At 40.1% G+C, this 13,128-nt stretch overlaps 1 protein-coding gene across 4 annotated transcripts in view; it reads right to left on the bottom strand.

Annotated features, from left to right (window-relative positions):
* The window catches only part of cpn1 (carboxypeptidase N subunit 1), a 147,487-nt gene that overhangs the window by 106,879 nt on the left and 27,480 nt on the right, over window positions 1–13,128 (bottom strand). For all 4 annotated transcript variants that reach the window (XM_021565595.3, XM_021565593.3, XM_090202558.1 and 1 more), the window contains exon 2: window positions 7,581–7,777. In XM_021565595.3, the coding sequence (XP_021421270.1) occupies window positions 7,581–7,777 (197 nt within the window). The remainder of the gene's footprint in view (window positions 1–7,580; window positions 7,778–13,128) is intronic.

Here is a 13,128-nt window from a genome sequence, read left to right as displayed (position 1 = left end):
CATATAAATAAAACAGGTTGGAGATCTTACAACTAGACAAAAAGGAAATGTTTATTTGAGAATACAATACAGAAACACAGACATATTAGAGACAGAACCCCTTCCCCTCTTTATTGCAGGATTGTGATATGTGATTAATCAATGTTGACACTAGTTCATTTTGAATAATAGGTTAACAATTACAACATATTTAAACACATCAGCATCCCAGAGTCGCCTCATCAATGTTGATGTTGAGACTGGTGTTTTGCAGGTACTATTTAATGAAGCTGCCAGTTGAGGACATGTGAGGCGTCTCTTTCCCAAACTAGACACTCTAATGTAGTTGTCCTCTTGCTCAGTTGTGCATGGCGACCACCCACTTCTCTTTCTATTCTGGTTAGAGCCCGTTTGAGCTGTTCTGTGAAGGGAGTAGTACACAGCGTTGTACGAGATCTTCAGTTTCTCTGCAATTTCTCGCATGGGATGGCCTTCATTTCTCAGAACAAGAATAGACGGATGAGTTTCAGAAGAAAGTGCTTTGTTACTGGCCATTTTGAGCCTGTAATCAAACCCACAAATTCTGATGCTCCAGATACTCAACTAGTCTAAAGAAGGCCAGTTTTATTGCTTCTTTAATCAGCCTGACTGTTTTCAGCTGTGCTAACATAATTTCAAAAATAATTTTCTAATGATCAATTAGCCTTTTCAAATTATCAACTTGGATTAGCTAAAACAACGTGCCATTGGAACACAGGAGTGATGGTTGCTGATAAATTGTCTCTGTACGCAACTGTAGATATTCCATTAAAAAAATCAGCCGTTTCCAGCTACAATATTAATTTACAACATTAACAATGTCTACAATGTATTTATGATCAATTTGATGTTATTTTAATGGACAAAACATTTGCTTTACTTTCAAAAACAAGTGGCCCCAAACTTTTGAACGGTAGTGTAAGTTAGTCATAAATATTTAAAACACTAAAAGCATTGTATTTGGGACAAATCCTTTACTAAACTCTAATCCTCAACTTAACCTTGTAATGAATAATGTGGATAATGAGCAAGTTAAGGTGACTAAACTGCTTGGAGTATCCCTCGATTATAAACTGTCATGGTGAAAACATGTTAATGCAACAGTAGCTAAGATGGGGAGAAGTCTGTCCATAATAAAGTGTGGCTCTGCCTCCTTAACAACATTATGAACAAGGCAGGAGACCCCAAACTTTTGAACGGTAGTGTATAACCTATGCATATAGGATATACCCATAGTCTCTTGGGACATTCATTGGGACCTCTCTCTTCATCTGCAAACAGACTTTCACAGCTTTCCATATCTAAGGACATAAAACGTGACAAAAAACAGGCTTCATTATACTCAAATTAGACAGAATTTAATATTATGCTGCTATTAGCTCTCTGTCTTCAACATTTAACCTTCTAGGGACTGGAACTGGAGAATCTTTTCATTATGTCCTCCCAAAAAATGACCTACCCTATCCAGTAGCCTACACTCCCTTTACTGACAGCTGTATCTGCAATTTTATCCTCTTCCATGGCTGTTATCAACAAATGCATTTACATTGATTACATCAAGATAGCTAGCTAATACGAAGTTAGCTAGCTGATGACATGTAATTCACATAGCTAAACCGTGTGTAAAGTTACCTAGCTAGCTAGCAGGCCTACTGTAGCCAGCTAGTTAGCTAGCTAATAATAGTTGTTTTACATTTTAAACATGTATTTACTTACTTGAATAGGTTCTCCCACTGCATCTGTTTTTTGGGTCCATACAAAAACAAAATAATCGCCAATCTTCTTAATACTTTAGGTGGTACCGAATTGCAGCAATTGCAGCCATGTGGATGAATGGAGACATGGAAGAAAAAATGTGTTGTGACGTTTGACTTTACCAGAGTAATCCACTTTTAATTTCAATAAATACAAATCACAGACTGTCGGCCACACTTGATAGCTTGAAAACTAGCCCTTGAAACTAGCAAAGGCAACAACTAGCCAGACGGAAAACAGTGACACACATAACACACAACACCCCTTCTAAGGGGGTGTGGAGGGAGGGTTCTTGAAATGTAACATCCAATCAAACTGTTTTTGTAACACAAAATTCTAAAGACTTCCATGTGAGATGTGACAAAGACGTGATTTTGGAAGTATGGCAATGCGAGACTAAGCTACCCAGTGTGTGGGTTGGTAACACTTACATTGGTTGCTCAACTAAACGTTTTGAGATTATGCTGCGGGATTTAGAGGTAATTTGAGGTTTAGTGCGGCGCCCTGCGTCACTGCTCCAAGGGGGAGTTAGAGCATTGATTATGCTTACTGGAAAATACTCTTTCAAAATTAAAAGAAGAGTCAAGTGGAAGGAGAAAAGACAGCATTCAGAGGTCAAGACAGCGCTGCTCTGAGACAAGCAATGGGACTGCTCTTGATAAATCAATGAGATTTTTAATTTCACTGAATCTCTGTTTGGGTATTGGTTAAACTAAAATTAGGGTATGGAAATGTTATGCTCTTAGTACTGTAGCCTACTCCCTACCATCACATTGTACAGCGCCATATCTTCCTAGCGGAAACCCTGAGGGTTTTGTTTTTTAATTTTTCTTGGAATAGAAACACCATTTTATTAATCAAATGAATTAAGCTACGTTTCTTAAAGCCAATCCCATATACTGTGTTCTTACAAAAACGGTTTCAAATTCTCTAGTACAGCCAATTTTGAAGACAATCAAATGCTTCTCAAAGATGCCCTTTGGTGGTCAAACTAGCATTAACTAGCATTAATGGCAACACTGGTTGACAATTAAATAATGTGCCATAGAATTTTGCAGCGGCCCGCATGGTGTGCTGGAGTATGATACAACTTTTACAGGAATAACCACTGTAGGGCTGGTATCTATGAAGTCATTATGAATATTAAATTTTTCTATAAATATTCTCCAGATGTTTCTGTTATTCTTGGATGGTGAGTGTAACGTGTTGAATTTCATGTTGTATAATTAAAAAAAAATCGGAATAGTTCCATGATTGATATTACTGTACATTCCTTTTTATTGTTGTGAGTGCCCTTTTCAATGGTGCACACTTCCTTCTCCCCCTGTATTCCCCCTCATAAACATCCCCTGCCCCCCTTACCTCTTACCGTCTACAGTAGTGATGTGGAAGAGGTAGCTTACTGTAAAATTGGCCATTGAAATCAATCAATGTATGTTAAAACAGTTGAGTTTATATGGTTACTGACAATGTATTATAATGGTATCCCTTCATTATATTGTGATATGTATGCATTTCAGTAATTTTTTGTAACATTTTGAATGTTTTGTCTTGTAACGTGTGCCTATTGTACATGTTAGATAGCTACTGTATTTTATACTGTACGCTACATCGTCATTGGGGTAGCATGGCTAATCATGTCCACTTTCGATGTGAATTTGTACTTTGCAGAGGAGTTGGCAGATAAGGGCACCACAGCATTTGTTTATGGATGTTTTTCCTGTCATTATCAGAGAAGAAAATATCAACACCAACCCTGATCCTTTTGGTCAGATGTAAGCTGATCAAAACACAATGAGGAGGCAATCTACACCGGTCACAAATGCAGCTGCCACTGCATTGAAGCCATTGGATGCAGTTTATCATTATGCATTTTGTATCAGAATGTAGACTGGCCCTTGTTGAAGTCTTGTGGATCACTGTATTGCGCTCTTTTTGTCTATAAAGCCCCCTTGCATAAACTTCCGCCATACCTTACCTCATTGTTAACCTATAGATGTACGGCCTACCGGACCCGGGCTAAGGGATTGCTAACTCTGGAGGTCCACTGACTTGGGGAAATCTGCTTTTAGTTTTTTTGCACCTACACCTACAATACACTTAAACATTTGAGTAATTGGTGCCTCTAGGGAGGGCTCTCCAACTAACCTGATTCAGCTTATCAACCAGCTAATTATGGGAATCATGTGTGCTAGATTAGGGTTGGACTGAAAACCTACAGGACAGTAGCTCTCCAGGAACAGGGTTGGAGATCCCTGCTCTAGGGCATTTCAGATGGTTGTTAGGGGACCTTTATACTGAAGAATGTAAAATGTTCTTTATTATTGTGTTTTGCTTTTTGTGTGTTGTGTATTTTAATGTGTATATGAATGTGTCGTTTAATGTGTTTATTGTATTTTGATGTGTATTGTGATATTATACAGGGCATATCTGGAAAAGAGATCTTGGTCTCAGTATTGACTCCCTGTCAAAACAAAGGTTAAATCATATTTTTTAAAGTTATTTTACTGTAACAGTTGCTTGTTTTCCATTTCACCTGATTAAAAGCCCTCAGTAGGCTACACTTACCCTACTGGTTTAACAGCAATACGTTGTCGTGTGTCTTTTATATCTTGGCCATGCAGCCATGTTGCCATTCCATAAAACGTGTTTAAATCATCCATTCGTGAGAGAGCCTTGAATTCAAAATATACTGCACATCCTAAAATATATACACATTTGCCTATTTGCCTGCATACTTCATTTAGCTTGTTCAAGTATCCATCCCCATTTCCAAAGAGCGGTTACCAAAGATGCGCTCCTCCAAATGTTGTCACGCCCTGGACTTAGTATTTTGTGTTTCGTTTATTATTTTGGTCAGGCCAGGGTGTGACATGGGTTATTTATGTGGTGTGTTTTGTCTTGGGGTTTTTGTAGGTTTTGGGATTGTGGTATAGCAGAGTTGTCTAGGTAAGTCTATGGTTGCCTAGAGTGTTTCTCAATCAGAGGCAGGTGTTTATCGTTGTCTCTGATTGAGAACCATATTTAGGCAGCCATATTCTTTGAGTGTTTTGTGGGTGATTGTTCCTGTCTCTGTTTGCACTAGATAGGGCTGGTTAGGTTTTGCAACGTTATGTTTTTTTTTTTTTGGTATTGTTTGTTATTATCTTTATTAAAGATGTATCGAGATAACCACGCTGCATTTTGGTCCGATCCCTGCTACACCTCCTCTTCAGAGGAAGAAAACCTTAACAAATGTATTCAAATTATTCAGTCCTATAATGCAGTATCAATGGTAGGCCTAGGCTATATCTTGCTTACTAAGAACGTGCCTCACATATAAAATAACATTTACCGGAGCCTAGTATTTTTTTTCATCTTAGGAGAAGGGCATGTAGGACATACTCATTGAAGCCAATTACAACGTTGACTGCCAACACATATAGAACACACACTGGATATTTTTTTTTCCTCTTGCTATTACTCGTCATTGTAGCCTATACTATTAAATAAACTGTCGTATCAATCCACAATGGACTAAGATGAGAATATTATGTGCCACAGCCGAATTGGAGTAGATGTCAACGCAAAGACCGTCAATAACCTACAGAACTTGAGACAACCACATGCAATATTTAGCCTTAAAACACTTTGATTGGCCAGTGAGTAACCAGCCCTCGTCACATCTACAACTAATTTATTCATCAAAACCTAGCCCTTTTGCATCACCGCCAGCTATTGCGCTCATAATATGAAAAAATAAATAGGTCTGACACACCCCTGGACCTATAGCGCTACCAACAGCGCTAAGATTTACCATTGTTAAAAGAGGCCTCAGAGCAGGCGAATACACAGATTCTACCGATTAAATTAAAGTGTGCTCGTTCTAGCTTGTGGTGAGGAGATTTTGGAGGTTTATGACAAAATGTATTGTTGTTAATATAGTAATGACTATATACAGTGGCAGAGCTAGGTGAATTGCCCATTAAAATATGTATGTACAAGCACTGAACAGCCGTGTCTTCAATTATAACTTTGGTTGTCATCCCCAAAAAATGCAGAATGAACGCACCCAGTGAGAGACAGCAGGACAGGTGTATAGTTGCAGTTAAAATTATTGGCACCCTGACACTTTACAATGAGTGCAATGGAGCAGAATGTTCTGTTTTTTCTTTTCAAAATTGGGTGAATGGATATTTTGACCCTGTATTTTGACGCAGTAAACGATAATCAGTTTCCTCCAACCAAATTACAGTATTTTGAATTTAAATACATGTGTGAACACCAAACGTTTTTTCAATTTCAACTTATTTTAAAAGAAATAGTGAATCCTGCAAGGGTGCCAATATATTATAGCGCAACTGTATCACCCAGAAAACTTTCCTGACTGAACTTTTACGATATGGATTCAGTGTATTTTCCGTGTCAGTTGTGCCTCTGCTAAGGATTTCAGCTATGGTCAAAATCTATTTTATAAAATAAAAAATCTTAAGCTAATGGGGATACTGTTTGACCTTGGCCAATGCTGTTGATTTATTGCTGTAGCCTACAATTCTGAGCTTCCAGAATTACAACAGTGAATTCTAGGCTATAGTGATATGGATTGTAGTATGTCACTGGACAATGACAATGTTTCCACTTAAGTGATAGATGTTAGCAACAGATGAAGGGGTCTGCTAATTCAAACAATTTAAGTTGTTATAGCAAGTGGCAAATAAATGCTAGTGTCACTCAAAACTGAGAAGGTGGTAATGAGAAAAAGTAAAGGGATAGGTTTCCACACAGACAACATTTCCTAACAAACAACATTTTCTAACACACTTCTATGGAAGGACCACCTCTGCAAAATCATGATTAGTCTAAATAAACCGTGACGCTATCCAGTGCATCATAAAAATTGTTTCTCAAAATACCAGACAGATTTAACATTGTAATTTATTTAACATTTTGTGCCAGTTTCCCGGACACAGATTAAGCCTAGTCCTTTATTTAATTGCTAAGCCTCTCTCATGGACAAACTATGTAAACATAAATGGTACTGTAGAATCTGTAAAGTGACTATGGAAACATTGGATAACGAGCAGCAGTTGTTCCGGTGCTTGGGCCTTTTGTCAAATGTTATTTGGAAGTATCAGGATAGTGCGAGGGTGTTTCTTAAACTGGGGATGTGGATACGCTGCAAGGCTATTTCTCCCACAGCAGACACATTACATTTTTTTATTTTATTTTTATTTTACCTTTATTTAACCAGGCAAGTCAGTTAAGAACAAATTCTTATTTTCAATGACGGCCTGGGAACAGTGGGTTAACTGCTTGTTCAGGGGCAGAACGACAGATTTGCAACCTTCCGGTTACTAGTCCAACGCTCTAACCACTAGGCTACCCTGCCGCCCCGACGCTTGAAATATCAAACATTGCCGTAGCCAGTTGGCAAGCATGAGAAAATGTCTCTTTTGCCAGTCATTTTTAAAGAACAACTGCACCTAAAAACCAACTTCTCATTGGGAAACAGCATATAGATATGAGTCAGAAACATTATTTTACTGTCAAAATCGACTACAAAGTGTAAATAGGATAATTTGGGTCAAAAAGTCAGTCTCATCTAAAACATCACAACATAAATTGTAATCATCAATCAATTGCAGCTGCACATGACCCAATCATAATGCCTATGGTAAATTTGGCTGTGAGTTTCATTTGCGTCTCCCCCTAGAACTTAATTGAGTGTCTGACCAAATTATGCAAGATTTTTGTTCTGGGTTAATCATGACAGTCATGAGAGACTAGTGTCTCATCAATACAACTGTGATGAACATCACAGTCAGTACCTGCTTGGCAGCCACTTCATAACCATCTGGGTTCATGGTAGGCAGGATGTGGATGCGCGTGTCATGGATGAGGCGTGTGATCCTCTGGTTTCCGGCCCGGTATTCCTCACATAGGAACTGGGAGAGCTGGATCAGCAGCTCCCGACCCAGCACCTCGTTCCCGTGCATGTTCCCCACATACTTGAACTCGGGCTCCACTGAAAAACAAGAGTCAGGTGGCTGGAGGTCAGGAGGGCAAATTAATGAAAGGTCATAGATGCTCACATCCGCTTAAAGTGCTGTGCGTGTAGAAAACTAAAACAAGCAACCCCTCACCCCCACAGTACCCATTAACCCTCCCCGGCTACTCAGGCTGCCACTCCATTTCTGCAGTTTTGTTTTTGTCAGAACACTGTGGAGCAAGAGCAAGAGCAATGTTATGCTAAGCGCCCGTTGACCCTGTTAGATGTTTAGAGAATTGGTGTGTGTGTTAAGTACACAATTTTGTCATGTTCTGACACCGTTCTTCAGTAGAATCCATCCCTTTGGCCTTTCACTGTGACACAGTACCATTTGATCAAGTGAGTTGTTGAACTGACAACATAGTATCTCTTGAATGTAATATTGATTCAATAGAAACACAAACACAAACAGTAGATCAGCCAACAAAAGACAAAGAACAAGTGACATGATTGGATTATTTAGCTAGTGTCACCTGTTTCATGTAGGTTTCATGTAGGTAAAATACAAACTTATTAGGTTAGCAACTTTGATTGTCTTCAAACATTGCAAGACAGTCAAGTGAGTTTTAATATTGTGAGTTTTAATATAATACTGCTGAATGGCTAAATTGCAATGTGAATGTAGTGCTATGTATGTATTTTTATATCTGTTATGTAGTTTTTATTTTGTTTAATTTTTGGACCCCAGGAAGAGTAGCTGCTGCCTTGGAATATACAGTACAATATCAGGTATTTCTACAGCTGCACCATTGAAAGCATCTTGACTGGTTGCATTACTGCTTGGTATGGCAACAGCACCACCCTTGATCGCATGCTGCTACAGAGGGTGGTGCGGACAGCCCAGTGGGGCAGAGCTCCCTGCCATCCAGAACCTTTATATTAGGCAGTGTGAAAGGAAAGCCCGGAAAATAACTACACTCCCACCCAAGCCATAGACTGTTCTCTCCGATTCCTCACGGAAAGCGGTACCAGTCTATCAAGTCTGACACCAACAGGCTCCTGAACATAATTTTTTTTTTGCACTGTCTCTATACACAATCACAGGACTCTATTCCCTGTTTATTATCTATACATGGTCACTCTACCCCTACCTACATGCACAAATTACCTCGACTAACCTGTACCCCCGCACATTGACTCTGTACCGGTACCTTATTATTGTTATTCTATTGTGTTTCTTTTATTTAAATCTTTTTTTAACATTCGTTTATTGAATAAATATTTTCTTAACTCTATTTTTTAAAACTGCATTGTTTGTTAAACAAGTCAAGGCATTGGCCCCATAATGTAGCCCCATAATTTCTTCTCTGTCCACAGTTCCTGTTTTTCAGTTCTTTCACCGTGTCATGGAACACTCACACATCCCTCAATTCTACTAAGAAAGGCCTTTCAGCAAAAAAAATGCAAGCTCAGCCCTGGTCAAAGTGTTACCACAGGAACTCCCAGCTGTCAAGCTTTTGTCACAGTGGAGGGTGGTGTTAAAAACAGGTATATCACTACATTTGTCAAACTGCATCCATTTTGGATAGTAATTGTTTATTATGAACCTATTTTACTTAAATTCAGTGTATAGAAAATAAACAAACAGGCAAACATGCTCACAATAAATGCTGATTCAGTTGGGGTCCACAACAAGCCTACTAGCAAATAGAAGTACAGCGGACTATTTCTCCTATACTAAGCACAATATGTAGAAATCACTCCGTCATTGCCTGGTTGCTAAAATTCAGACTTTTCTGTTTATATGACAAAACAAGAAATGTATAGTGTAGAGAATCATTGCACCATCTAAACCACTGAAAATCATATTTCCTTTAGACCTATTCCATTTGACTATCAGTTTTCCAAAACACTAAATCACAGCACAAAATAAAACTGCTTCAAATTAGAGTCAAATTATGAGTTTAAATTTCATCTCACCAGGAAAAGCCACCACCCCCTTCAGATAACAGCAATATATGACATTTCAAAAAATATTCTCACTCTTCGTTTACGATATACAAAGAAACAAAACTAACTAATAAATATACATCTTGAGAAGTTTGAAAAGCATGAATTTAGTACAAGAGATTAGGACAATTATCTTGCAATATCATACCTACAAAACTAAGGACCTGATACTGACACGTCAGCACAAAGGATTGTCACCTGTGATGCCTCAGCACTCGCCCTTGGAGCTGTTTTGCCTCAAGTGCATGGAGGCATGGAACGGCCAGTGGCTCTTGCCTCATGGGCCTTATCTCCGACTGAACAAAAGTACTCTGTGGGAGAGCGGGAGGCCCTGGTTTGCATGTGGGTGTGCGAGCGCTGGCACTTGTACTTGTATGGCAGACCATTCAAAATGCCAAAATGTTGTGGCTGACCTGCTATCCAGAGCGATGTCACCTGCATCAATGGTGTGCAATGGTGTGCATGTCCTGAAAACACGAGTGCTTTGCATGGCACATGAGGGGAACCTGGGCATCGTTAAGGTGAAGCAACGATGCAGGGATACGGCCTGGTGGAAAAATATTGACAGAGACATTGAGTCCCTTGTGAAGGACTGCACAGCATGCCTGATGAGTGGAAAATCAGCCAGACACCAATGAAATGGCCAAAGGCTCCCTGGGACCACCTGGAGGTGGATATCTGTGGAGAGTTGCATGGGGAACCAGCATACTGGTCATTCATGACTTGAATTTGAAATAGGCAGAAGCCGTGCCGTTGTCCCCTACCCCCTCACAGATGATCATCCAAACACTGGATAAGCTGTTCTGTCAGTGGGGGTTGCCCAACACCATCATGACAGACAATGGCCCCAGTTTTTCTCTAATTATCTGTCTGTGTACCTTGAAAAGCAATCCATCAAGCACATCCGGACGGCTGTGCACCACCCTCAAGCAAACGGTGGTGGTGGGGGGGGTGGAATGCTTGAACAGGACCCTGAAGGACGGAATACGGGCCTACTTGGCTGTGGGGCGACCTTTTGATGTGGCTCTGTGCCTTACCCTACTCACATCAGGGATACCAAGCACTCCACAACTGGGGCGTCTCCTGCCTCCCTGATGATTGGCAGGGAACTGAAACTCCCTTTGGACAGCCTCTGCCCAAAACAAAAGAACAGCAGCCAGGCAAGCCCATGTTAAAGTTGCACAGCAATGGATGAAACAACATTATGTCTCACAGAGTGAAACAAGCAAGTCTGAAAGCCCAGGACTGGGTATGGATCAGGATGTTGCATAGACTCCAGAATGTTATGAAGAGTGATCAGATTAATTGCAATTAATTGCATCCATCGGAACAAGCTCTCCACATTTTGATCCATGCCCCTGAGAGTGGAACGACAGCTAGGGCCTGCAACATTCAAACTTCAGGATGGATCGTCCATTGCCTGTGGGGGATCCTTTACTGACCCGTCTGTCCACAACTCACCATGGGCAGGAGCAAGGTCAAGGGGCTCACGCACCTCCACCCCTATATCAGGCTCAGTTCAGGGCCTGTCCACCAGTCAAACCTGAAATGCCAGCAGTTCCCCTGCCACCAGTCGCACCAGCTGCACCTCTGAACACTGGGAGACCCCAACGGGTTATAGCTCCTCCCTCGCGGCTTACTCCCACCACAGTGTCCGATTTCAAATATGCTTTACAGCAAAAGCACCACAAACGATTATGTTGGGTCACCACCAAACAACAATAAACACAGCCATTTTTTCAGCCAAAGATAGCAGTCACAAAAAGCACAAATAGAGATAAAATTCATCACTAACCTTTGATGATCTTCATCAGATGACACTCATAGGACTTCATGTTAAACAATACATGTATGTTTTGTTTGATATAGTTCATATTTATATCAAAATATGAGTTTACACGAGTATTCACTAGTTCCAAAAACATCCAGTGATTTTGCATAGACACATCATTCAACAAAAATACTCATCATAAATGTAGATGATTATACAAGTTATACACATGGAATTATAGGTATACCTCTCCTTAATGCAACCGTTGTGTCTGATTTTAAAAAACTTTATGGAATAATTAACCATGCAATAATCTGAGACAGCGCTCAGAAAAACAGTCAAAATAGCCGCCATGTTGGCGTCAACATAAACAAGAAATTGCATGATAAATATTCCCTTTCCTTTGATCTTCATCAGAAAGCACTCCAGGAATCCCAGGTCCACAATAAATGTTTGTTTTGTTCGATAATGTCTGTTATTTATGTCCAAATACCTCCTTTTGTTAGCGCGTTTGGTATACATATCCAAACGCTCTTTCTGGTCAGACAAAAACTTCAAAAAGTTATATTACAGGTCGAAGAAAAATGTCAAACTAAGTACAGAATCATATAGCTTCAATAAAGTTCCAACCGGAGTATTCATTTGTGTCTTGATGAGCAATGGAACGCAAGTGGATACTATGAGGAATGCACGAGATCAGAAAATGGCTGACTGCCAGTCACCTGATTATACATTCTGCTCTCATTCAGTCCCACAACACAATAGAAGTCTCATTCAAATTGCTATAGACGGTTCACATCTAGTGGAAGCCCTAGGAAGTGCAACATCATTAATATCTCAAGGGTATTTCAATGGGAACTGTTGATTTCTCCTCAGGATTTTGCCTGCCATATGAGTTCTGTTATACTCACAGACATCATTCAAATAGTTTAAAAAACTTTAGAGTGTTTTCTATCCAATAATAATATGCCTATATTAGCAACTGAGACTGAGGAGCAGGCCGTTTACTTTGGGCAATTTATTTATCCAAGCTACTCAATACTGCCCCCCAGCCGTAAGAAGTTAAAAACAAATTCTTTACAATGATAGCCAACCCAGGCCAAACCTGGACCAATTGTGCACCACCCTATGGGACTCCCAATCACAGCTGGATGTGATGAAGCCTGGATTTGAGCCAGGGACTGAAGTGATGCCTCTTGCACTGAGATGTGGTGCCTAGACAGACCACTGCGCCACTCAGGAGCCCTAAAGTAACCAAATCCCTTACCTAACCTTAACCATTTTAAATGTCAACTTTGATTTGGTAGGGACATCCAAAGGATCTTGAATAGCACGTAACTTTGACTGTTTATCATCTGAGAGCTGTATCCAGGAATACCCGGCAGGGGACACAAGATAAGAGAGACTGGTGTGAGAGACAGACAGTGGCCTGACCATGGAATCAGGAATTGGAATACAATTATGACATAGCCTGACAATAGATCACAGAAAAAGTTATTTTCTGATGGAAATATTGCTGCTCTCGGATCGCCACTTGACCATGTGTGCACCTGTGCATAGTTCCCTCTTCTCACAAGGAACACATTTGCCTCAAGGACCCACAAGG

The sequence above is a fragment of the Oncorhynchus mykiss genome, chromosome 16 (genome assembly GCF_057628025.1).
Source record: "Oncorhynchus mykiss isolate SJ-2025 chromosome 16, ASM5762802v1, whole genome shotgun sequence".
In the NCBI taxonomy this organism is placed as follows: Eukaryota; Metazoa; Chordata; class Actinopteri; order Salmoniformes; family Salmonidae; genus Oncorhynchus; species Oncorhynchus mykiss.
This window is presented reverse-complemented; position numbering and strand designations above follow the sequence as displayed.